A 24,226-nucleotide genomic window follows, 5' to 3' on the forward strand; every position below is an offset into this window, starting at 1 on the left:
CAACTGGGGAATTCGAAAATGCAGAGAGTATTAGTTAATATTTTGGAATTATTGTTAATTTTGTTAGGTACGACAATGGTATTGTGATTATATTTATAAAAATTTATCTTAGAAATGCTTAGGTATTGATGAAATGATGATCTCCCTTAGAAATACCATGGTGAGGGACTTCCCTGGTGGCACAGTGGTTAAGAATCCGCCTGCCAATGCAGGGGACACGGGTTTAAGCCCTGGTCCGGGAAGATCCCACATGCTGCAGAGCAACTAAGCCCGTGTGCCACAACTACTGAGCCTGCGCTCTAGAGCCCGCAAGCCACAACTACTGAAGCCCACGTGCCTAGAGCCCGCGCTCTGCAGCAAGAAAAGCCACCGCAATGAGAAGCCCACACACCACAATGAAGAGTAGCCCCCGCTCGCTGCAACTAGAGAAAGCCCACGCACAGCAACGAAGACCCAATGCAGTCAAAAATAAATTAAAAAAAAAAAAAAGAAAGAAATACCATGGTGGGTGCGTGGGTAGGAGTAAGAATGGGGGTAAAGATATTAAATAAGATTGAAAAACCGAGACATCATTTTATTTTTGCATGGGTGAAAATTTCTACAATAAAAGATTTTTAAAAACCCTTAGGAAAGCATAAGAAATGAATGTTTAAAGCAGAAATGAATATATTACAATACAGAACTCCAATAAAACTGTTACGTCTGAGAGCTGGTTCTCTGAAAGACAACAAATTTAAAAAATCTGAAATAATTCCCTGGGAATACAAAGTAACAAAACAAGTCAAACAGCTAAAAAAGACCAGCTAGCCTGCAGGTCTTGGCTCTGCTAATCCAACATTTAATCTCCAGACCTCTATTAACTTTGATTTTGGCATTATTCCAGCATTCTGCTGAGGAAATACTTTCAACATTGTATGAGGTTGTGGATTCCACAGATCTGTTGAGTTTTGAGACAACTGGTTCTTATTTTTATATTTTTGAGAAACTTAAATTTTTAAAAATATGTTTCAATGGGATTTTGAAATATAGAAGAGACCGCTTATCATCTTTATTGTTCACTTTAACTGTAAGTCTATTCTCTGTGACGCAAATAGCTGCTGTGATAAATATTTGACTTACAGGTTTTTTTTTTTTTTTTTAAAGGAAATACCTAAGAGGAAATACTGCCCATATTCACAGTGCTTAACATTTCTAAAGGTAAACCACTTCTAAAGCACTCACTTTTCACAAAACACCTCTGGTGAGGAACGCAGAACAAATTCTTTGCTCTAAGTCCAGCAAATGCTCCGTGACTCGCTCAGGTTCACAGTCAGTCAGTAATGGTGGGAGATTCCCAGCTGAGTAACCCTTATCCTCAGGGGCCCAAATTAAAGGGAAGCCCCAGCCACTGCTTGCTCATCTCATCGATGTCCCAGAAATCTTTGGCCTAATCCTCATTGGAAATTGCTCATATCTTCAATTTAACACAACCAACCAACCAACCTACTCATCAGCCTCATTTGATCCCTCTCAAGCACAGCTCTGTGAAGCAGCAACATCAGGGATCATTCTCTCTTTTACACAATGGAAGCTGAAAGATGAAGTGCCAAGGTTTAAAAACAAAAACCCCAGAGCAGAGAGGCTTTGAATACTAAGTATATACCACTGGGCAATTTGAAACCCTGCCCCATTCCCCACTAGGAATCCAAGCGCATAAAAATAAATGTATAGCAGTCAGGATCCATCAATAATCTCAACCCCCTCACCCCAAAATTGACCCTTATAAACCTAGCCTTGATCTAGTCTGCAACTATTCTCTCATTAACCCACGGCCAGTCTCTCTTTAGAGTGCAAATCAAACAAGGCCACCATAAAGCTCCTTGGGACAAGGCTCAAAACCACAAAAGGAAAGCCAATACCAGGAATGCTATAAACATTTCATTTTATTTATTTTTTTTAAGAAAGTAGCTTCAGAAAAAGAGGAAAATAATCTAGGTCATATATATATATATATATATATATATATATATATATATATATATACTTTTTAATAAAATCCTTTCTGTAATCTTCATGCATGAAGACCCAGGGAGGCATGCCATGTTGTCTGTGACAGCCCTCACACCGCAGTCTCAGACCATTACCTGGGGCTCCCCACAGCTGTGGGCAGCAGTGTAGCAAAAGCCCCCTGCCTCCCCCTGAAGCCCAGATCCTTGCCTGCCTCAGTGATGGTTTCACCATCTGGGACTGTAAATGGAGGGTGGGAAATGCTCTGGGCTAGAGTGGGAGGGACAGGGAGGGCTACCCAACCTGCCATGTTTCATCCAAACTCTTCAGGCAAATCCAGACAGGAGGCCTAGCAAGATGACTGAAAACCAGGCACCAAACTGAATTCTGGGAGTTTCCCAGAGATGTGTGATCTGGTACCAAGAGCTCCTGCACGGGGAAGGTTTGGTGTTCACAGAACATTCAAGGCAGGAAGAACAATCAAGCCTTGAAGCCCCACCCCTCGATGGCAGGCACTCACTTCTACCCTAAATGGGTCAGAAAGACCCTGTTCTGCCTCCTAATTCAGTCCAACTCTCTTCTGACGCCAAAAGTCAGTGTTAATCAACAACCTACTTCAGAGACAGATTCTCCTTCCTTCTGTGGATAGTTTACTTGTTAAGAGAGGACAGTCCTAGGTCAACACATTTGTCCCATCACCTGTCCCACTCCTTCTAAAGAGTCCTAGTATAAAAGGGCAGGAGTAGGAGTAGGAGTAGGGTAGCAGTTTGGCATCGAGTCACAAGATCCAGAATGGCTGACAGAGGAAAAGCATTCCCTGGTTCTTAGGGGGTGCGGGAATTCTGCCAAAGGTGCTTTACCGACGCTTTACTGACCATTTACAAAAAGAAAGGGGAAAAAAAAAAAAGAATAGTCTTCAGGATGGTAAAAAAGAGACTTGGATCCTTTTTTGGGGGTTCCAAAAGCCCTTATGCTGTGTTTAGTATTAAGAAAGCCGTGAACAACTGGAGGTTGCTGCTTGGGCAGCAGGAAGGGAGGGTGGATTCCATGGCCAACCCAGAGAATGGCAAATGGTGCCAATCAACTCAACGTAGGGGACCTCTGCGTAGTGAGTGTGAATCGGCATGTGAGTGTGGTGCGCGGAGCCTGGGGCTCACTGGCTCCCCACAGTCAGTTCCCGCAGGTAGGACTGTGTGAGACTGCGCAGTTCCTCCAAGGCATAGTCCTCGGGCATGGGGAGCCGGCCAATGTGGGGAGCCAACAGGCGCAAAGGGACTCGCTGAGGGTCTGGCGTTGAGTCGGAGGTTGCATCAGGGGCATGCTGAAGGCTCAGTACCACCCGCAGCAGGTTGGCTACACGTTTGGCCATGTCTGGAGAAAGAGAGCAGAGTAAGCACCAAAGGACTGGGGGTGAGGTGTGGTTATAATAATCATAAAGACAGGCAATGAGCAGGCAGGAAGGGGGAGGAGGCGAGAGGCTGACCTGACTGAGCCAGGCGATCCTTGGCATTGTAACACTGGATCTGCTCTATCCGGTTGCACAGTGAGGTCACTTTGGTATGTAACTGCTCTAGCTCATAACCTGAGCAATCCACCTACAAAGAAGCAGAGGAACCAATTAGGCCAAGAGGAGCTCCCATCACTCCAATCCTACCCACAGACTGACTATGCAACACTCTGAAACAAGAGTGAGGTGAGGGAGGGGAAAACCCAAGAAGCTGGCCGGCAGTGCCATGTCACCACCATCCAGCCTAGTCGCTGAGGATAAGACGAGACCTTAGCAATTATACACAACAGGAAAACAATATAGTGTACAGGGCCTAGGACTGGGCAAGTCTTGAAATCACCATTCGTGAACCATGTAACTATCAGGCTTTAACACTGCACCAAAAATCTACATAAATCTGGGTTCACAAACATGGTATTGATTTCTTAAGAGCACACAGTGAGAGGTGGAGCCCAAGCCAGCACTTAATTTAAGTCTCCTGACTCCAACTAAGAATCAGCATTTAATTATGCAGATATTAACAGGAATTGTGGCTTTGTTAACAACAGAAATCAATTACTTTCATGCCAAATGTTATGTGAAACATCCTCACCAAATCTCTGACCTTACTTTATCTCTCAACCCTAAGCTTCTCATTTAAAACTAGGGGAAAAGATGAGAACAAGGGGAGGAGACTGACTATGGACAAGGCTTAGGAATGTCCGTTGTACACACTACTTGGCAATAAGCACCAAAAAACGTTTTAAAGTTTTGATAGAGCTGTCATAGTAACTACATCAAATTAGCTTCATCAAAATATCCCTCCTGGGCTTCCCTGGTGGCGCAGGGGTTGAGAGTCCGCCTGCCGATGCAGGGGACACAGGTTCGTGCCCCGGTCCGGGAACATCCCACGTGCCGCGGAGCGGCTGGGCCCGTGAGCCATGGCCGCTGAGCCTGCACGTCCGGAGCCTGTGCTCCGCAACGGGAGCGGCCACAACAGCGAGAGGCCCACGTACCGCAAAAAAAAAAAAAAAAAAAATCCCTCCTACACTGACAGTGCTATCTCTGCCAATGAGTTTTTCAAGTCGTTGCTCAAGCCTTTGGAGGTCGCTATGGCTCTGTGGGCCAGGGAAAGGGGAAACTAGGCCGTGGTTTAAGGAACTCAGGCACCTGCTGTATATGATGGAGCATTTCGATGACCCGAATGTAGTCCAGGTAAACAAGCCCAGATGTCTCCCAGTCCTGGATTAGGCTGCTGCGCTCCGGGGGTGCCAGGTCTTCCAAGAACCCCTTCAGGTAGTCATAGTTCTCGTTAATAATGGCATCTGAAGAAACAAAATATTGACCAAAAGTGCACAAAGGAAGGACATGGCAGAAAGATCTAAGACAGGAAGAAAGGGAAAATTATGTTGGGTCAGACTTGAGAATTACAGTAGAATATTTTGAAATTCTCTTAAGAAAACTGTGAAGAATTTCTGGCTTCAGTTTCCCAAACAGATATTTCTGGTGTTGCTGAATAAAACTCCCTAAATAAACAAAGAGTTTAGCATAATTAGTGAATATCAAGAATATTCCTGGCAAATGGGAATGTAACAATATTGCTGTTGACCCCGCCCCTCACCCTTACCAAGCATCTTCTGCACAGAGAGCTTTTACAAAGTGTGATCTGATTCAAGTCTGCCATACCCTGTTCTGATCATCATTTCTGGCCTGACTCATCATGGGCTCAGAGACTGGAAGAATTGGGGGTAATTCCAGGAGACACAGGCCCTAGTCTGAAGCACTCACCAGAAGCTAAGTGCTGGATGACGAGTTTGTGGCAGCGGTTCCAGTGCCCCGCTTTAAATAAATAGAGGGCCTCCAAGTGCCTGTCGGATTCCATGTGTGCTCGCACTGCTTTGGCCTCATGAATCCACTCAGCAGGCACACAGAGCTTCTCCGTCAGGAAAATCTCCTTAGCCCACGATTCAGGGGTCTCCAACAGTTGGCAGTGCCGCGTAAGCAGCTCTCGAACAGCCTTCTCACGCATGCTATAGGAGGAAAGGTCAGCTGGGATAAATCTCATTCTCACTGATGGAGAAGGCTGCCTCAGACAGCTCACAGTGGCCCATGAGGCAGTCTCTTAAACTGCAGGTCCTGACCCTTAGCGGATCACCTCAAACTTCACTTAAAAAGCTATCACACCAGCATTAATTTTTAAAATGAAACAGAATAGAAGCATTCTGTAAAAACATTATATTTTCATGGTCAAAAAAGTCTGAAAACGAATACTCTTGGGAAGGTTGCCCACTACCCTGAAAAGGTTTTCTCCTGACTCGGCTCATTTCTTTCCTTTTTAAAAATTTTATTGGAGTACAGCTGATTTACAATGTTGTGTTAGTTTCAGGTGTACAGCAAAGTGATTCAGTTATACATGTACATATATTCATTCTTTTTTAGATTTTTTTCTCATACAGGTTATCACAGAATATTGAGTAGAGTTCCCTGTGCTCTACAGTAGGTCCTTGTTGTTTATCGATCTTATATATAGTAGTGTGTGTGTGTTCATCCCAGTAGGCTCATTTCTTTGTTTCCTTTCTCTAACAGGAGATGAAGGACTGGGATAGGGGAATTCTAGATCCACCGAGCACTCTGCAGTTTATTTCTAACCTCCTCCCTGCCCTCTGTCTCACGTGGTCAATGCAAGAAAACAAAGTAGTTTTTAAACATAAGGTCTCTTCCAGGTCGTTTTTTCCCTTAAAAGTCATCGGCCTTCCTAATTCATTTTCTCTTTACTGCTAGACTTAGGCTAAACTCAATCTTTCTGCTCTCAAGGCCACTTAAATAGAGTCCTTCTATGTCTGGGCCAAAGGATCAGTCATTTTAATTTCAGATCAAAGCTATTCTCCTCATCTTAGATTCTTTTCTCAACTCCTAGCTTTTTCAAAGGACTCCCAATCTCATGACAACTGCCTCCTTTTTTCCTCCCCTTTAGGAAATAGGATCTGCTTTCCCACAGCCAATCATCAATCATCCCATCAGCCAGCCTTTTACCACGTGAAATTCTCCATGAGTGTGTTTAAATAAACTCAGAGGAAAATTCTGGGATCATTTTGTTTCCTGGTAAGGAGCAAGAGGAAAGAGAAATTCCTTAAAAGTAAGGTTGTGCTGGATGCTTTACACTTTTAATTCCACAGTCACCTTTGAATAGAGATTAATATTTAAAAAAACTGAGGTCTAGAGAGTGTCTTTACTCAAAGTCAAAAGTGAAGTAAGCTCTACCTTAGGTCAAAGTGAGTACATGGTGGAGCCAGAATTTAGAAAGCTCTGACTACAAAACAACTTCTTTCCACACCCTAAGACATGACAGATAGTACAGTACAATGATCAAGAGCACAGACTCTGGGTGTCTTGAGTTGAAAGGCTCACTCTGCCATTTAGTACCTATGTGACCTTGAACAAAAGTTACCTAATCTCTCTATCCCTTGGGTTGCTCATCTATAAAATAGATAGTAAGAGTGTCTCATAGGTTCATTATGAGCATTCAATGAGTTAATATATTTAAAGTACTTGCAACAGTGTATAAAGATATATAAAAGCATTATATAACAAAGTATTATATAAATGTTTTTGTTCTTAGTGTTATGCCATGCTGCTACCATTAACAAAAAACCTCCAACTTCATCTCATTCAAAGCATGGAACAGAGATGTTTCTCTGGTTTTTGTTCAGCACAAAGAACCAAAACATTACACATCTAAGCAAGATTGTATTGGTAAATAGGTAAATACAACACTATCAAACTTGAGGGATAGGGGTGGGTGGATGGAAAGGGAAGGGCCAGTAAAGAAAAAGCAGGGGCCCTCCCTGCCAACCATTACTCCACAGATCCAACTCGGACAGCACTATTTCTGCATAATTCTAAACATGCCACATTCAAGGAATCTGTGCCTAGTTAATGGGGTTTCTCCACCCGGGCATATCTTTCCTTCCCACTTAATTATTTCCTATACCAATTTTACACGTACTTTGAATCTTATCTCTAGAGAGACTCAGAGATTCTGCAGTTCACAGAGATCTCTTCTCCCTTCTCGGACTATTGGGAGGCCTTATGATAAATAGCACGATTTGGCACTTAATCAAAGGCAATCTTTCTAACGTGTTCACATGAATACAGAGACAGTCTGGGCTGCAGGTTGAACTGTCTTAAGGTTTATCACAAGGCTGGACCCAAAAATACATTCTAAACACTTACTTGCTGAACTGAACCCTAAGAGACTGATTCCTTTGGCATTGCCCTGTAGCGCTGGATGCAACCAGTGTGTTTGATGGCTTCTCACTCACCTTGAGTTGTCAATGTGCAGGAGGACAAAGATGGCCCACTCCCAGAGTCCCTCACTTTCCAGCTGGCCAGCATAACTGGCCTGCAGCACACCCTCACACTGCTCTGAGAGATGGGTGTAGTTAAGAGCCCGTAGCACCTCCCACAAGTGCCAGCTTAGACGGTAGTCCAAAGGATCTGCTGTTATGCTTCGAGGCTCCAGCAGCTGGTTGAGATCATAATGTCTGCAAAGGAGAATGTGCTGAGAGTTACCAAACCCAGCTAGCAGACCACCTGTACTGGACGAGTCAACTCTCTCAGCTACAGCTTACAAAACAATAAAGGCAGGCAGCCAGGAGCAGAAGCATCATAAGCCTTATAGTCTTCCTCCTCTAGGTTCAGCCACATTACCGATCTACCAAAAACCAAGGCACTTCATCTTCGGTGGCTCTTCTACCAGGTTTGCTGGTAGTTGTTTGGTCTATTTTTACCATCCTGGTACAGGGAGTCTTCACAACTCTCTCCCTTCCATTCTTTCACTGTAGTATCAATTACTTTTCTTAACGATTTAAAAAATACACGTTAATTCAAAAAGAGACATGTACCACAATGTTCACTGCAGCACTATTTACAATTGCCAGGACATGGAATGTCCATCAACAGATGAATGGATAAAGATGTGGCACATATATACAATGGAATATTACTCAGCCATAAAAAGAAATGAAACTGAGTTATTTGTAGTGAGGTGGATGGACCTAGAGTCTGTCATACAGAGTGAAGTAAGTCAGAAAGAGAAAAACAAATACCATATGCTAACACATATATACAGAATCTAAAAAAAAAAAAAAGGTACTGATGAACCTAGTTGCAGGGCAAGAATAAAGATGCAGACATAGAGAATGGACTTGAGGACATGGGGTGGGAAGGGGAAGCTGGGGCAAAGTGAGAGTAGCATCGATATATATATACTACTGAATGTAAAATAGTTAGCTAGTGGGAAGCAGTCGCGTAGCACAGGGAGATCAGCTCGGTGCCCTGCAATGACCTAGAGGTGTGGGATAGGGAGGATGGGAGGGAGGGAGACGCAAGAGGGAGGGGATATGGGGACATATGTATGCATACGGCTGATTCACTTTGTTGTACAACAGAAATTAACACAGTATTGTGAAGCCATTAGACTCTAATAAAAATCTATCAAAAAATATATATATAAGTTATTTAGTATCTTTCAGGTTGTTTTACTATCTGAAGTTGCTGGAATGCTACTTCACCTGTTTGTTTGACCAGCTAACTAGTCTTTTTTGTTGTTGTTTTATTTTTTTAAATTCAGATTTATTTATTCATTTATTTTGGCTGCCCTGGATCTTCGTTGCAATGCATGGGCTTCTCTAGTTGTGGCACACGGGCTTAGGTGCCCAGTGGCAGGTGGGATCTTAGTTCTCTGACCAGGGACTGAACCTGGGCCCCCTGCGTCGGGAGTGTGGAGTCTTAACCACTGTACCATTAGGGAAGTCCCAATAGCTAACCAGTCTTGATGGTTATTTCCTTCTATGGCTTATAAATCTTACTTTTGATTTTGTCTACAGTATGTATTATTCTTTATATAGAAATCCAGGTTTGAAAGTCTCCCTACAGACTTTCACTTTTTTTTCTGCTGAGCGCCCAGGGACTTCAAAGACTCTGGACCAGTTTATGTGTTATGTTCTTAGCTTCCAAGTCCCAGACCATAAGAAGAGTAAGAACTAAGATCCCACACCTAAAAGTTTTAAAGATCTGGGCCTTGATTACCAACCAAAACTTTTCCCTTTCACCTAAGATCCCAGACATTTTACAAGTTCCTAACACCTCCCCAAGTAATGAGTAGTTTTTCTTGACCGGTGCTGTCAAACTGAACTCTGTGTGATGATGGAAATGTTCTATAATCTGCCTTGACCAATAAGATAGCCACTAGCCACATTAAACACTTGAAATATGGCTAGTGTGAATAAGTAATTATATTTAAAAACTAATTTAAAGTAGTATTATGAGAATAGCGGCCATTATACAGTGCAGTTCCTTACAGTTTACGTAAGGGTTTTAGTCATAGCAATTCTACCTTACATGAGAAGAACACTTTATTATCTCATTCAGGCTTTGGTTTCTCTATTTCTGACACTTTGAGATATATACTTTTCTTCCTCTTCCTTTTTTCTTTTTTTTTGACATTAAAAAAATTGACATACAGGGCTTCCCCTGGTGGCGCAGTGTCCGCCTGCCGATGCGGGGGACACGGGTTCGTGCCCCGGTCCGGGAGGATCCCACATGCCACGGAGCGGCTGGGCCCATGAGCCATGGCCACTGGGCCTGTGCGTTCGGGGCCTGTGCTCCGCAACGGGAGGGGCCGCGGCGGTGAGAGGCCCGCGTACCGCAAAAATAAATAAATAAATAAGAAAAATTGACATACAATAAACTGTACATATTTAGAATGTACAATTTTCATAAGTTTAAACATATATATACACCTGTGAAACTACCACCAAGGTCAAGATAACAAGCATACCCATCACCTCCAAAAGTTTCCTTAAGTCCCTCTGTGATCCCTCTCTCCTGCCCCTCCCTACACCTACCCTTCCCAGGCAACCACTGATCTTTCTATCATTATAGATTAGTTTGCATTTTCCAGAGTTTTACATAAATTAGAATCAAGCAGTAGGTACATTTTTGGGGGTATTTTTTTTTCTCACCGCTTCAAAAATAAGTAAAAGTATTTTGTGATTCACCATGCTGTTGCATTTTATCAACAGTTCATTCTTTCTTACTGCTGAGATAGTATTCCATTGTATAGATGTACCACAATTTGCTTATCTAATCACCTGTTGATGGAAATTTGGGTTGTTTCCCGTTTTGGACCTTTACAAATAAAGCTGCTATCAACATATAAATAGACATATGTTTTCATTCCTCTTGGGTAAATACCTACGAGTGGAATGGCTGGATCATATGTATGTAGCCGTATGTTTAACTTTTTAAGCCGCCAAACTGTTTTTCCAAGTGCCAGTATTATTTTACATTTTCCCCCAGCAGGGTTGAGAATTCCAAATGTTCCGCTTCCATGATGACATTTGGTGCAGGTGTCTTAATTTTTAGCCATTCTAATAGATGGGTAGTGGCATCCCATGACGGCTTTAATTTGCATGTCCCTGATGTCTACTGATAAAAACTTTTCATGGGCTTTATATGTACGTCCTCTTTGGGGAAGCATCCCTTTAAATATTTTTCCCAATTTTTAAATTGGATTGTTTTCTTATTATTGAGTTCAGAGAGTTCTTTACATGCTCTGGATAAAAGTCCTTTATCAGATATATGAATTGCAAGTATCTTCTCCCAATTTGTGGCTCATCTTTTCATTCTCTTAACAGTCTGTCTAATGAGTAGTAGTTTTTAATTTTGTTAAAGTCCAGTTTATCAATTTTTTCTTTTATGGATGTGTTTGGTATCTAAGAAATCTTTGCCTAACCCACAGTTGCAAAGATTTTCTTCTAAGAGGTTATTGTTTTAAGTTTGACATTTAGGTTTATGATTCATTTTGAGCTAGTTGACTAATTGAGATAACCAATGAAACCAAAAGCTGGAGACAGACTAATCAAGAGAAAAAGAGAGAAGACACAAATACCAATATCATGGAAGAAAGAGACACAGCCACACATCCTACAGACATTAAAAAAGAATAAGGGGGCTTCCCTGGTGGCGCAGTGGTTAAGAGTTCGCCTGCTAATGCAGGGGACATGGGTTTGAGCCCTGGTTCGGGAGGATCCCACATGCCACGGAGCAGCTAAGCCCGTGTGCCACGACTACTGAGCCTGCGCTCTGGCGCCCGCGAGCCACAACTACTGAGCCCACGTGCTGCAACTACTGAAGCCTGTGCGCCTAGAGCCCGTGCTCTGCAACGAGAGAGGCCACCGCAATGAGAAGCCCGTGCACCGCAATGAAGAGTAGCCCCCGCTTGCTGCAACTAGAGAAAGCCCGCATGCAGCAACAAAGACCCAATGCAGCCAAAAATGAATAAATAAATAATTTAAAAAAATGAATAAGGAGGGACTTCCCTGGTGGCTCAGTGGTTAGAATCTGCCTGCTAATGCAGCGGACACGGGTTCGACCCCTGGTCCAGGAAGGTCCCACATGCCACGAAGCAACTAAGTCCGTGTGCAACAACTACTGAAGCCCGTGTGCCTAGAACCCGTGGCTCCGCAATAAGAGAAGCCACCAAAATGAGAAGCCCGCGCACCACAACGAAGAGTAGCCCCTGCTCGCCACCAACTAGAGAAAGCCCGCATGCAGCAACGAAGACCCAACGCGGTCAAAAATGAGTGAATGAATGAATAAATAAATAAAAGAATATAGAAATGTTATAAAGAACTTTATGCTAATAAATTTGGTGACTTTGGTGAAACAGACAAATTCCTTAGGAAAAACAAATGAGCAAAACTGACTCAAGAATAAATAGAAAACCTCGACAGCTCTGTATCTATTAAAGAAACTGATTTTATAGTTTAAAAACTTCAATAAATTGGACTTTATAAAAATGTAAAACTTCTGTGCCTGTGTATTGGGAGAAAATAATTGCAAAAACACATTTATAATAAAGGACTTGCATCCTAAATATATAAAGAACTATTACAACACAATAACTATTAGGCGACCCTATTAAAAAAAGGGGGGCAAAAGGTTTCTAATAGATTTCAACAAGGAAGATATAGAGATAGATGGTAAATAAGCACATGAAAAAATGCCTGCCACCATTAGGCATTAGGGAAATGCAAATTAAAACACAACTTTAATTATGTGTATTTTACCACAATAAAAGGCTGTATTATTCTATAATTTATATAGTTAATTTAAAAAAGTATTTAAATAAAGAAATGAAATGAGATGTGAGCTAATACTTTTGACTGGAGAAAACCACTCAGTGTTTCTGATAAGGTAAAAAGACAGCTCTGAGATAGTTTTGATTATCTGATTAGATATCATAGCATGTTATTATATTAATTTCTTATTAAGCACACAAAAAATGACACACCACTATGTGCCCACTAAAATGGTAAAATTTTAAAAGCTGACAATACCAAGTTTTGAAGAGGATATGGAGCAATTACAGATCTTGGTGGGAATGCAAAATGATACAAACATTTTTAGATACAAATGTTCATAGCAGCTTTATTCTTAACAGCCCAAAACAAGAAAACTGTCCATTAACAAATGAATGAATAAATAAATTTCTGATACACATATTAACATGGATAAATCTCAGAATCACTATGCTGGGTAAAAGAAGCCAGGCACAAAAGATAACATACAGAATGATCCCAATTACATAAAATTCTATAACAGCAAAACTAATCTACAGTAATGAAAAGTCAGTCAGTAGCTGTCTGTGGTGTAGACTGATTGCAAAGGGACATGAGGTAACTTTTTGAGGGTAATGTACATGTTACCTTGATAGTGATGGTAGTTAGATTACATTAAAACATATCAAACCACAAATTCATTATGTGTAAAACTGTATCTCATTAAAGTTGATTAAAATAATTTTTAGATTTTTAAAAAACAATTTCATTTAAGTATAGTTGATTTAAAATGTGAATTTTTAGATTTCTAATTCCAGTTCCCATGCTCTTTGCACTCAATTACTGTAAGTTATATTTTGGTAATTTATATAGACTTAGGGCAATTTGACCACATATAAAAGGGAAAGGACTCCCTAGGGTTCATGGAACCCTCGAGTGACTATAACATATGGCTCTGATTTACCTGTCACTATAGAGTTTTAGAAGGTGAAAGCAGACATCTTGAAGAGGTCTCTGTGAGTCTTGCTCCTCCTCTACCACAAAGCCAGAGTCCTCCAGGTATGAGGGAAGTGGGCAGCAGGCATATCTGTCACCCTCAGAGGTATTCTGAAGAATTTGATAAAACAATACATCAGCTGCTAGTATGTTTCACTAGATTCTACTGTGTCTCAGTTACTCAGATGTGTATTAAGAATGGTGCGACATCCTCTAAAGGAGTGTTTCAAGGATTTTAAACTTATTTTGATCAGTGACATATTCCACCTGCCTTCAATGGACTGGCAAAGACCTCAGACAGCTCTAACCCCACCACCTTTCTTGCCACAATTCTTATTACACTCAATTTTTTTTAGTGTTCTCTTTTTCCTGACAAATACTTATAATTCTGGCAAATGATATCAAAGACAATAAAAATGAACAGTAAGAGAAGAACCAAATAATGGCATTAAAAACATTAATAATCCTTTAACCTCCAAATGGACAAGGAATATGAAATATAGTGATATTTAGAGGCAAATTTCAGACCTGCTAATTTGGGGCTATAATAAACACGAGGTCAGGCTGTATCTCAGGGAATTCCTGAAGGAATAAGACAGCATTAGGAATGAAGAAAAACCCTCCAATGTTGAGGCAGGAAAACAGCAGTAAGAAAATAAATTGTGGAAACTCATCGTATTAAACAAAATAGAAGCAGAAACTTGAAGAAGTTTCCCATCAGATTTCCTGTGTCCATTTCAATTCTATGGTACTTTTCAAAAAGCAGTTAGGAAAAAGTATTATGAAATGTGATTTGATGGTTTTTTCTCTGTAGTACTTTTCTGGCAAAAACAGAAATCCTACCAGGACTCTTTTGTTTGGCTATATTGGATACATATACCTGAAATGCTTCTTCATACATGCTGAGTGCCTTGGAAATGGAGGCTGTTGGTGGGAGCAAATACCAAAGATGGATAGCCAGGGACCTTTTCCAATCCAACTGTGAGCACACATTGATTTGCTTCTGCTCTGAGAGCTGCCATACCTACAGGAGACAAAATCACCATCACAGCTCTAAATTATACATTACCTTGTTATTGGCCAGGCCTGCACGTTGCTCACTTACTCAAGTTGATTCTAAATGATTTAAATAGCAGTGTTAATGATCCGGATATAAAATACACAGTCCCTTCGTGGCAGGTGATAGGGTGGACTTAGACAGTAAGTGCTGAGAAGAGGTGAGAACCACTCATTGACCACAGCTGCCAACTTTAAGATGTGAATAAATTCTGATTAGTGATTTCATTTTTGGAAATTGACTTTAAGATGGCAAGCAAAATGGGTAGGCAGCAAGAAAACTGGCTTAAAGTAATTATGATACATCATTCATAAAATGGAAGAGAAGTGGCTATTGAAAGAAGAGAGGCCACACAACATGAAAAATGATCATATTCAGTAAGTTAAAAAAAAGGTTGCAGAACTGCTACATATAATTCATTTTATTTGAATATATAACAAGTGTAAATATGCACACATATATGTCAAAATAGACTTAAAATGTGTCTAGAAAGACAGACAATGAATTATGTTGTTTATCACTATGATATGGGATATGGTGAATTTTAACATTTTAATTTCTATATAACCAGTATTTCTTCCCCACAATGTACATGTTGTACATTTAAAATTTGAAAATATTTCTGCTGAAAGTTAAATACAAGTTGCTTAGTTATATGTAATAGTGTACAATTTACAAAGATAGCTCTTTGCCTTAACCTCAAGCAATCCTGAACCTATGAGAAAATTTATGTAAGTTTATGAGAAAAGAGAAAAATACCGGTTTTCCAGCCAAGAGGGCAAAGATACGCAGTCTCTCCTCCTGGATGAAACAGTCAGCCTGGAGCTGATGCCAATCTACCAGCTGCATAGTAAGCAGCTCCCGGACCGACTGGCTGCCAACCAACTGGGATAAAAGAAGGGCAAGACGATGATCACCTACAAGAGAAACAGTTCTCTGGTGATACTGAGAATTTACAGACTTGGGAAAACACTTGGGGGCATTATTTTATTTCTTCTGGCCCTCAAGAAACACCTCTGACTGCTCTCTGCAGTAGTGCTAAAATACTGATCAAGAACTTAACGTTTTTGGCTTGGGTAGAAAACCTTCAAAGTATCGTAGCTTAAACTAATTACATATAGATTATATAGTACACAGAGTTCAGTGTCAGATCTACTATTATTTCTGTGACCCTACACAAGGTACCTCATCTGTAAAATGGAGGGAAGTATCATTTGATTCAAAGGTCTATAGTGAAAACTGAGATGACATAACTGTAAACATGCCCAACTAGCAGGTACTATATAATGACACTGAGAAATGGCAAACTCAAACCTAGAGGAAAAACAAATGTATGATATAAAGAAAATGGTTGAGTCTTTCACTCTCTAGAGTCCAGTATCTCTTTTAATAAAAAATTTTAAGTACAAAGGCTTGAGGCAATAAAAAAATTCTAGGGACTTCCCTGGTGGCGCAGTGATTAAGAATTGGACTGTCAATTCAGGGGACATGGGTTCAAGCCCTGGTCCGGGAAGATCCCACATGCCGCGGAGCAACTAAGCCTGCGCACCTCAACTACTCAGCCTGCACTCTAGAGCCCGCGAGCCTCAACTACTGAGGCCCGCGCGCGTGCTTAGAGCCCATGCTCCACGACCAGAAGCCACTGTAATAAGAAGCCCGTGCACCACAACGAAGAGTAGCCCCCGCTCACAGCAACTAGAGAAAGCCCACGCGCAGCAACGAAGACCCAACACAGCCAAAAAATAAATAAATAGATAGATAGATAAATAAAATTTATCTAAGGTTATAAAAGGAAAACTGGAAGACAGAGTCCCTACCTATTCTGGAGGAACTGGCGATCTTCCTGGGAAGTTTATACTTAACATTCGGGTTAGAAGACAAGGGCAAACGCACGATTAAGGGGTAGGGACAGTGAGTAGGAAGTAGGCAGGGGTGCAGAGAAGGACGGTATGCCCCACCTGACTGCTGGGCCAGGGAGCAGGCCTCACTGATCCTCTTGCCCGTGAGGTAGCTGAAGACAGCCTCCACAGGGTTGTCTTTTCGGGTTAGGGAGACTTCCTCCTCAATTCGAGGTGCAGCTGTATGGGACAGCCAGCGAGAGAAAGCTCTTCTTCGCTCCAGAATCTGAATGTATTCAGTGGACTCATCCAGCTGGCTGTCAAGCTCCTTCAGGTGGCCCCATAGAGCTTCACATAATGTCCACGTTAGGCTCCAGTGCTTCACAACTAAGGAAGGGACAGGAAAATAATGCAATGACATGAAGCCATACAATAACTACAGAGAGGGGATCACTTCAATGTGGCATTAAAAATACATAAATTAATAAATGCCCCAAACAACAACTCAAGTTGATTTCCCTGAATCTGTCTCCACCTCACTCACCTGTGTCTTACAAGCTCCAGAGGTGTGTGGTATTGCCTGCTCACTCCACGTATCCATGGTACTTACATAACAAATGTAACTCCAGGCTCCTTTAAACAGGTTCCTCTAGCCTAATTATGGCTACATATAGTCTCAAATGATAGAGAAAAATCCTCTAATTTGATCAAATTCTGTTCAAAAAATGCTTTAAGAAATATAAAGTGCTCTGAAAACTTGTGAGGGATTATTATCTGCTATAGGCACAGCCTAACATTTTAGTGAGCCTAAATGATACTGTTCAAAGCACTCAGGAGTAAACCAACTCTCATCTACACAATGTAACTATACAATAGTTACCACCTTCATTTTACAGATGAAGAAACTGAGGTACAGATCATTAAGTGACTTGCTCAAGGTTACAGGCAAGATGTAACAGAGCCAGGATTCAAACTCAAGTACTCAGAGTCCAACTCTATACTCTTAACCACTAATGCTATATTGCCCCTCACAAAGGAAAACAAAAAGGAAGCACTGTTTACCACCTTAAGCTACTTACAAGTATGCATTGGGAAGATGGCTCACATATTTGAAGAGATAAGACAACTACAGCAAACACAAAGAAATGAACATAAACAATTCCCAAAACATGTGGTATGGAACATTCTAATAGTCCCCATTTTTCAGTAAAAGTGACGTGAAATGTTGTGTGAAACATGTAATTTTTCTACTTGAAATAGTAAGTGCCCAAATTAGAAAAGCCCTTTATGGAAGTACTGGTTCAGAAAAACATGATCAGAATCATTATAGAGAGGTAATAGTGAGAGAAGTCAGGAAGGGAAGTTATAACCACCAAAGTTGTTGGGAAGAACAAGTGGGACTTGAGTTGGACATGGAAGAATGGGTAGGACTTAGGTAGGATCTCTCTCCCGCTATGTTCTCCGGGTAGGGTAAGGGATCTAATTTTATAAGCCCACGGGATGTGACTGGCTACAGTTCCTTTGAACAGTGGCCTAAGAGTAATGATAAACAATGATGTGATTTCTTCCTGCTTGAGATTTTGCTCATCCCAACTCAACTACAGATAAAGTGTAAGCTCAGGCATCCACCACTACATTGGCACAAGGAAACTGTGTCCTCCTATGAACATATGCTCCTACTCCTGTTCCTGGGGCATCAAGGGTTAGAAGTATAGTCCATACTCACTTTGTGGTTCCAGTAAGTCTCCTGATGCTTCCTTAACCCAATCTGCATAGTCATGAATGATAGCAACTCCCGGATTGGGGACAATGAGAGGACACAGCTCATCCACATGGACAGTGCTATGTTTTAATTTAAGCTCCAGAGATGTCTGGTATAATTGCAGGTCTTCATCCAGCTTCTTTTGCCTCAAACTGAGTTTTTCCAAATGAACTTTGAATGGAGACTCAGTTAGGCTACAAGAGAAAATAACAAATAAGAAAAGACAGATGGTAGAATTTTCCTACAATGAAACCTGTTTCTTTTTATAATTACAAAATAGGACACGAAACATTCCACTTTGATTTTAAAGAAAATTTGTTTCTTAATATCAAACTATAATGAACTTATTTGATATATATTGAGCAAATTACCTGACCGATGCATTCAGAAAAGAATCCTAAGCCTTCTTAGGCCAGATTATAATAGGCATAGGAGTGAGTACAATTAGACCTGGAAATGGCTCTGCATGTATATAGATACTATGAAATCCAATGGTCAAAAGCTAGTGTGGGACACCCGTTTCTCAAACCACACTTAACTCATTAAGTTATGAGTTATCAGTATCAAAAGTCATGAGGCTAAGCTTACAGATACTAAAGAACTGACTCTCAATTAAGATGAGCATACAGTTGAGCAGCCTTGATCCAATTTTTAGGACTGACATTAACAATCTCTAAAATATCATGACATCATGGATAACCTGGGTTTAGGATCAATATTCCTAATTGTGAGGTATAAGAGATGCTGTTGATTTTTTATTTCTTCAAAATCAACTTTAAAAACTAATAATAATAGGTGATCATAGTCACAATCTGTAGTAAAGATAGCAGTTTGTTACAATTATGAAAAGTAAATAGAAAAATGTTACAAATTTTACAAAAAACTGTATGCATACTACGTAATGACTACCAGAACACTATATATATTTTTATATATATATATAAAATCAGTACGGTAATATATAGTATATAAAGTATATACAGAACTATAATCATACATATGTAAATATTAATGGTGGGAACTGTGTAGAGATATATAACATGTATAATTATCAGATGTCATCTTATTTCCAAATACTTGTGTATGGATTATCCACAGTTCATACATTTACCTTATTAAGTCTAAGACACAGGGAATGTGCTTTAATGAGAATATACCTTACTTATGAAGATATTACCAATATCTAAGTGAGAAAATAGAAAAATGACTAATGCAATAAAAAGGATGAAAACTCAAGGAATGCTGCAGCATTAGCTTTGAGTCTGTTACTTTTCCACCTAAAGTTTAACTGTTAGATAACTATTCTATACTCTTCATACCTTGATGGTACAAATGGAGCTATTAATCATTTTAGCTTTTGATTATACAAATAAAATTGTGCTAAGAATATATCTAGAAAGATCACAAAGCAGGGCCCTGAACATGGGTCTCCTGGTGATGAAAAGCTTTTTCTCACCTACCACGTTGCCCTTCTCAAAAAGCATAAGAATACGTGACTCACGATTTAACAGCTACTGGATTAGGCAGGAATCCATATTCCATAGAATCAGCAATCTGATGATTTTCCAGTTCCTGAGGGCCACTCAGCTGTTCTCCACTATTAGCAAGAGTCCAGTTAGGGCCCCAACCAACCCGAAATGAGCGTCCCATAAACAGGGCCAGGTCCATCAGGAGTTTCCCCTTTCCATAGGTGACAGACTTTTCAAGAGGGACTAGGCCTGGTTGTCTGCGTGTACCCACTGTTTTCAACTGAACCTCAGGTGCTGGGCTGGGCACCGTAAACACAGAGGTCAGGGGTGGAGGGACAGACCAAGGGGATGTGGATGGAATATTCATCAATGACGATGTTCTGGGAGTGCGACACTCTTGTAAAGAGGCACTTGGTGAAAGAAAAGTTCCACTTGCAAATTTTGATTGTAGTAACCCACCTACTAAAATAAGGGAAAAAAAAAGACTATTAGAAAATACAGTCTATTGATTCTTGAACAACAACCATCAAGGCTGAAATTATAGTTTTATTAAGCTACTTAAATCACATACAGATGACCAGGAGTAGCATATATCAGACTCTACAGAAATTCCTCTTTTACACAGGAAATCAAGGCAGGAATTCTAATGATGATGATGTCACCAACAATAACAACATTAATAACACAACTACTACTACTACTACTACTACTACTACTACTACTACTACTACTACTACTATTTAAAAAAACTATCTAGCAGTTATCTGCAGCAGACTCTATATAAGCCATTTATATACACTGTTTCATTTCATCCTTCAATAACTTTAAATGAAGAACATTACAGTCCTCACTTTATAGATGGGAAAACTGGGCTCAGTTAAGTGACTTGTCCAAATCCACAAAGCTACTAAGTGGCAGAACTAAGAGATAAACCCAGCTAAGTCTGACACCAATACTCATGCCCTTATCAGAATGCCAAATGTAACCTTTCTTAGTCAATATAAAAAGTTGGTAAGATCAAAAGTCAAATTCATACCACTCCAGTGCTCAATGTCAGACTTAAGAAAACAGAAACCTATCTGTGATTGCATATATGCCCTTCAGAAGGATAGTTCTTGTTATTTTTGCCTGTTTTCCAATTTTATGTATTTCCTGTCTAAAGCAAGGACTTAGTTACTGAAGTATGAGATTTTCATGTAGTGCTCATTACGGAAAAGCTTGCTATAAATGTTTAACTGATGCTTTATTAAAGTATTTTTAAAAAGGAAAGTTAACTAGGGTACTCAAAAGAACTGAAAAATAAACATTTAGTTTTTGTTTTTGTTTTTGTTTTGGTACGCGGGCCTCTCCCGTTGCGGAGCACAGGCTCCGGACGCGCAGGCTCAGCGGCCACGGCTCACGGGTCCAGCTGCTCCGCGGCATGTGGGATCTTCACGGACTGGGGCACGAACCCGTGTCCCCTGCATCGGCAGGCAGACTCTCAACCACTGTGCCACCAGGGAAGCCCAAACATTTAGTTTTTAAGGCAATATAACAAATATCTTCCTGGTAGTTCCTCTGGCTTTCAAACCGTTTTGAAATTACACCTGCTGAACTCCTCTGTTGATATCAATACTCTACCTCCAATCCCACATAGTTACAAGCCCACTAGAAGAGATAAGAAAAGCTTTAAAATGTACAGGCAACTGCTGTCCTGGGAATTTGGGAAGGTTTAGGGAAAGGTAGAAATCTGAAAAGTTTTGCACATTATAAGAAGCAACATTTGCCCCTAGAAAGCAATAATGATAGTGTTAGAACTGCACAAAAAGAGTACAGAGCAAGACAACTTGCTGATTCCTCTAAGGTATGATAAAAATTAGGAAATCTGAGCTTACTATCTAACCCACACTCATAAGCAAATAAAAACATGCCCCCCAACAAAACAAATGCTTTTTTTCTCCATACAACTTCTGCATCTGCACCAGTGACCATGTTTTTTAAAAACTGGCCCCACCTAACAGGTGCATTTATAAGAGTACATTTCTGCTTGGCATCATTATGCCATACACCTTTAGGGAGTTGTTTGCTAGAGAAGTCAACTCAGCTTAGAAGAAGATATGTGAAAAGCCAGACTTTACAGCTTTCTTCCAAAAGAGCATCTTTTACAGTACCTAATGAACGGGATTTTGATGAGTGAGTTGCTGAAATGGGGAGCCTGGGAGAACAGATTTCTTGAGACGTATCTGCTTTAGAAGGAAGGCGACTGAAGCGTTGATCCAGGACCATATCTACATCTTCTTCATCAGCAAGCAATGATGCTTTCATGATCTAAAAAGGCAATATCTATAGAATGAATGTGCTCCCCCAAATCCAAAGGCCATAAAAGAAAAATGCAGTTTACAACGACCAATTTTTTAAAAAGCTCTGTCTCAGGCTGTGTCCAGAGCTAGTATAATATTTGTGTGACTCTGTTCCACTGTATGTGCCTGAAGGACAGAAGTTATATAAAACTCCTCTACTTTGTATATACAGTCTCACCAGAGGCTGGCACACAGCAGTTGCTCACATGTCTGCTGAATGAATTAATTTCAAAGTCAAATGTAAGTCAAAGGCTAAATTCATAATATGACAAAAGGCACAGGCAGGGAGAAGTTGAGACAGAGCTTAAAGAAACTTGTAACTACAATTTAAAAAAGAGAAAAAATAAACAAATGAACAAACAAAACTCCTGTGGAGCACTTTCCAGAGCTTCAAAACCTCTCTGTAAAGTAAATGAAATTAATATTTTATAGTGCTCACATTAAATGACTTGCCTAAAGTCACAGAGTAACAGTTACAAAACTGGGGTTAGAATCCAGGTCTTCTGAATCTCACTATAGCCTTCCTCCCACGAATGGGAAAATGATGCCTAAACATGGGCCATATTCCTGGTTTTTCTCATTCCAGTGACCATTCAACGCTCTTAAGTGATTAATGAAAGGAAAAGCCTGATGTTATGAAGGGAAGATAAATATTAGTTTGGATTCCTGTTGTAGTAAGGGTGGGTTAGGACTTCACCTGTAAGACATGTGGATTAATTCCCAGTGAAGACGCAATGTGTGTTGAGGCAGACACAGGTTCCTGATCCTCAGGCACGCTCTCTTCTAACATGGAATCCAAAACTGGCTCCTGGGTGATATCTATCATGTCACTGTCCAGTTCCACAACCCTCCCTAACTGCTCCACCTCTGGGCTCTGGCTCTGTAGACAGCAGAAAGATCAGGGAAGCAGCATTAAACGACACCAAATAGACACAAAGCTTCTAGACCATATTTACTTTATTCAAAATACGATACAACAATATTAGATTCTGCCCATTCCATCATAATGTGAGGTAGCATATTTGCTAAAGAGGATTTAAAAATTACCCCCAAATTCCTCTATTAGTACTTGGGATCCAAATGAGGATTCATGGAATCACCCTTTTGTAATATTATGGTCTGGAGCCTGGAACCTAAGCCAGCACCCATACTGAACATATGGTCTTCTTGAGACAAAGATTATGCCTTACTTGATTTAGTTAGCAACTATAATTTTCTGATTTATACAGGGTTACCCTTCCCTCACATTCCTTGCAGTCAGAAGCCATTGGGAAAAGAGAATAAAAGATACAAATATCAAAGTCTCCAGTAACTCTGCATTTTCTTAAAGAAAACATTTAGACATAAATTTCTAGTTATCACAAACACAATTTTGGGCCTGGAATTTATCTTTCAGGAGACTGAATCCTAAGGTTAGCTGGGCTCTACCCGTGCAGTATCATATCAGATGACGAACGTGTACTCTAATTTCCCAAAAGAAAAAGCAAAGTTCTATTAGGAACAATTTTTATCTGGGAATAATTCCTTTATGTTTAAATGTGTCAAGAGTTAGATTTACATTTATTAAGCAGTTTTAAAGATACAGCCATGATTAAGTCTATGGTTTGAAAACGTAAACATTCATAAAGCGGAAACACACTGTAAAATTGGCTCAGTGCAAATTCATTAAATATGTCCTAAACTTGCATATGACCTGGTTAAAATGTTAACAAGCGGCTAAGCCAATTTACGAAACATTCTCAAATCTAAAAGCTCTTCCAATTAGTTTTCTTCCATAATCTCATCTGTAGATTACTAACCTTCCACAATTTTTGGCTTATCTTTCATGAGTGGCCTATTTCATGCTAAACTTCAAATGGATGCTATTGTACAATAGGTGGTTAAAAAAAAAGTTTCATGATTTCTTTGAACCAAGAAACAACCATTAGCATAACTTTTTAAACTTTAAACTTTTCAATGGTGTATTATCTATTACTCCCCTGAATTCCTTTAACAAATATCCTTACTAAAAGAATGACTATTTCCATCTATAACTGTAGAAAAGTTGAGGTGTTGGAAACGTGGTGAATTGCCACTTAAGTTGTGAACAATCCCCAAGGACTGCTCTAACAAACTGGAGGCTAAATAATGGTTAAAAGACAAAATGATACTATTTTTTACCTATTGGG

The 24,226-nt window shown here is 40.2% G+C and overlaps 1 protein-coding gene across 12 annotated transcripts in view; it reads right to left on the minus strand.

Annotated features, from left to right (window-relative positions):
• Nucleotides 1-553: 553 nt before the first annotated feature.
• NUP98 (nucleoporin 98 and 96 precursor) overlaps nt 554-24,226 on the minus strand; it is a 105,717-nt gene continuing 82,044 nt past the window's right edge. For 10 of the 12 annotated variants that reach the window (XM_033862399.2, XM_033862397.2, XM_033862405.2 and 7 more), the window contains 13 exons: nt 22,756-22,938; nt 21,870-22,026; nt 19,752-20,181; nt 18,215-18,444; nt 16,609-16,875; nt 15,410-15,567; nt 14,474-14,617; nt 13,562-13,704; nt 7,795-8,016; nt 5,261-5,502; nt 4,643-4,797; nt 3,470-3,581; nt 554-3,357 (listed from right to left, as the gene is read on the minus strand). In XM_033862399.2, the coding sequence (XP_033718290.1) occupies nt 3,140-3,357; nt 3,470-3,581; nt 4,643-4,797; nt 5,261-5,502; nt 7,795-8,016; nt 13,562-13,704; nt 14,474-14,617; nt 15,410-15,567; nt 16,609-16,875; nt 18,215-18,444; nt 19,752-20,181; nt 21,870-22,026; nt 22,756-22,938 (2,661 nt within the window). In that variant the 3' untranslated portion in view covers nt 554-3,139. The remainder of the gene's footprint in view (nt 3,358-3,469; nt 3,582-4,642; nt 4,798-5,260; nt 5,503-7,794; nt 8,017-13,561; nt 13,705-14,473; nt 14,618-15,409; nt 15,568-16,608; nt 16,876-18,214; nt 18,445-19,751; nt 20,182-21,869; nt 22,027-22,755; nt 22,939-24,226) is intronic. The other 2 variants (XM_033862407.2, XM_033862401.2) reach the window with 1 other exon arrangement.

The sequence above is a fragment of the Tursiops truncatus genome, chromosome 8 (genome assembly GCF_011762595.2).
Source record: "Tursiops truncatus isolate mTurTru1 chromosome 8, mTurTru1.mat.Y, whole genome shotgun sequence".
In the NCBI taxonomy this organism is placed as follows: Eukaryota; Metazoa; Chordata; class Mammalia; order Artiodactyla; family Delphinidae; genus Tursiops; species Tursiops truncatus.